Genomic DNA, 1,871 nt, shown 5'->3' with positions numbered 1-1,871 from the left:
CACAACATGTGTTTCACATGTTAACCTAAAACTTGTCAAAAGTTTCCTTCAGCATAACTTTCAGAATTAAATATAAATTTAACAAATATAAATATTATTTGCTACCCTTCATTCTATAGCGTTAATCGTACAAAATTATACACAATTTAGTATAAAAATTGATTGACTTTTCTCATATAATTTCCTATTCAACAGGAAACAGATTTGTACATTAACCAGAATAACAAATTCTACAAGAGATTATATGTTTGAGACCGTTTCTAAACCATGGATAGAGAAAGCCATAAAGAATAGGATTACATGTTGAGTTTATATAGCTGAACCAGTTAAATACTTCAAAAATGACTTTTGGTGAAGAAAAGTTTATAAATGGATGAATTAATAAAATGACAAAAATTGGCACCCAACAGCTAAGGAAGACACCCATCAAAATGGCTAGTTTTCTAGCTGCCTTATGCTCTTTCCTCTTGGAAACTGTTTGTGATGTGTTTGAATCCATAGCTGCATTCTTTATAAACTTAGCATGTTTTTGAGAAACCAGAAATATCTTCACATAGATTACAACCATTAGAGCTGCTGGAGAAAAAAAACACGTAAAGAAAATAACTACTGTCCATAATTTGTTAAATGTGATAGGACACACATTAAAACATTGGACTAGAAGATCATATCCCTCAATGCCAGACACATGAGAGTTTGATATAACCACTCCCAATGAAAATATCATAGGAGCTGTCCAGCAAAATAAGACCAACCTTTTAATGACAGGCAGGGTAATCTTTACAGGATAATAGAGTGGTTTACACACCGCATATAACCTGTCAACTGCAATTATACAGAGGTGAAAGATAGAGATGACACTTAAAGTCAAGTCAAAACCATAATGTATCTTACAGTATAGGTTTCCGAAATACCAGCAGTTTTCCACAGTTCTTACCATGCTGTATGGCATTATAAATATTCCAATACACATATCAGTTGATGACAAGGAAAGAATAAGAAGGTTTGTTGCTGAATGAAGCTGTCTAAAATGGGCAATAGTAATAATAATATCAAGGCTTCCAAAGACCGTAATAGTTATGGAACATGTAAAGAATATGTAAAGTCCTAAACGGGTGACAAGATACTGATTGTTAGAACAGAAGGACAAGTCTTCAAATTGGGAACAGTTACCTTTTTCAAATTCCATGCTGCAGAGCTTTTGACAAGTGTACAGTTTAAGATCACATACATCAATGATTAATCAAAGGAATTTATTTTCATAGCATAATTGATTGCAGTCCTAAAACAAACCACAAATAAGGTTAATAATGATTTCCTTTTTTAACTGCACTTCCGTTTTTCATAGAATAAACTATTGATAATTTAACTATATTGAATTCCCTGAGCTTAGTAAATGATGTGACTTCCATCATCCAATCATGTGCAACCAAAAATGCTGTTTTTTGGGTTGTTTTTTTTTACCATAGATGCAATTGTATTCTTTGTAAAGTGAATTTCCACCACATTCACAAAGCTAAGAGGAATTCCATTTCAAAGTGAAAATTCCCTTACAAAGTAAATAGTCTATTTGCCTTTAGTAAACCAACCTCACTGTACAACAACCATAAAGAAGGGTCCAAAGAGGTCACTTTTATGCATACACAAAGAATGGAAATTAGGTGACTTGCGGAACATTTAACATTTGAAATGAAAAAAAAAGTCAGTTCAGATGTGTTTCTAGCCAAGAAAAGGGTGGTTGTGTCAGTACAACTAACCAGCCAATTAGAAAAACACACATTTCAGGGCTCCAGTAGGAAGACCAACAGTCTTGGAGGGCAAACTGCAAATCACCTTTTGTATTGGCCGTCTGATAAAATGGCTAATCATAT

General features: G+C 33.2%; 1 protein-coding gene across 1 annotated transcript; it reads right to left on the bottom strand.

The window, feature by feature from the left end:
* Positions 1-211: 211 nt before the first annotated feature.
* On the bottom strand, positions 212-1,189 carry LOC108799349 (trace amine-associated receptor 2-like). The gene has a single exon (XM_018571209.1). The coding sequence runs from the start codon at positions 1,187-1,189 to the stop codon at positions 212-214; it is 978 nt and encodes a 325-aa protein (XP_018426711.1).
* Positions 1,190-1,871: the final 682 nt, after the last annotated feature.

The sequence above is a fragment of the Nanorana parkeri genome, unplaced genomic scaffold (genome assembly GCF_000935625.1).
Source record: "Nanorana parkeri isolate BGI_ZX_2015 unplaced genomic scaffold, ASM93562v1 scaffold1701, whole genome shotgun sequence".
Lineage (NCBI taxonomy): Eukaryota > Metazoa > Chordata > Amphibia > Anura > Dicroglossidae > Nanorana > Nanorana parkeri.
Note: the sequence above shows the minus strand (reverse complement) of the source record. Positions and strands in the feature narration are given on the sequence as shown.

Coding starts and splice junctions, on each gene's coding strand:
- LOC108799349 (XM_018571209.1), bottom strand. CDS start 1,189: ATGGAATTTGAAAAAGGTAACTGTTCCCAATTTGAAGACTTGTCCTTC.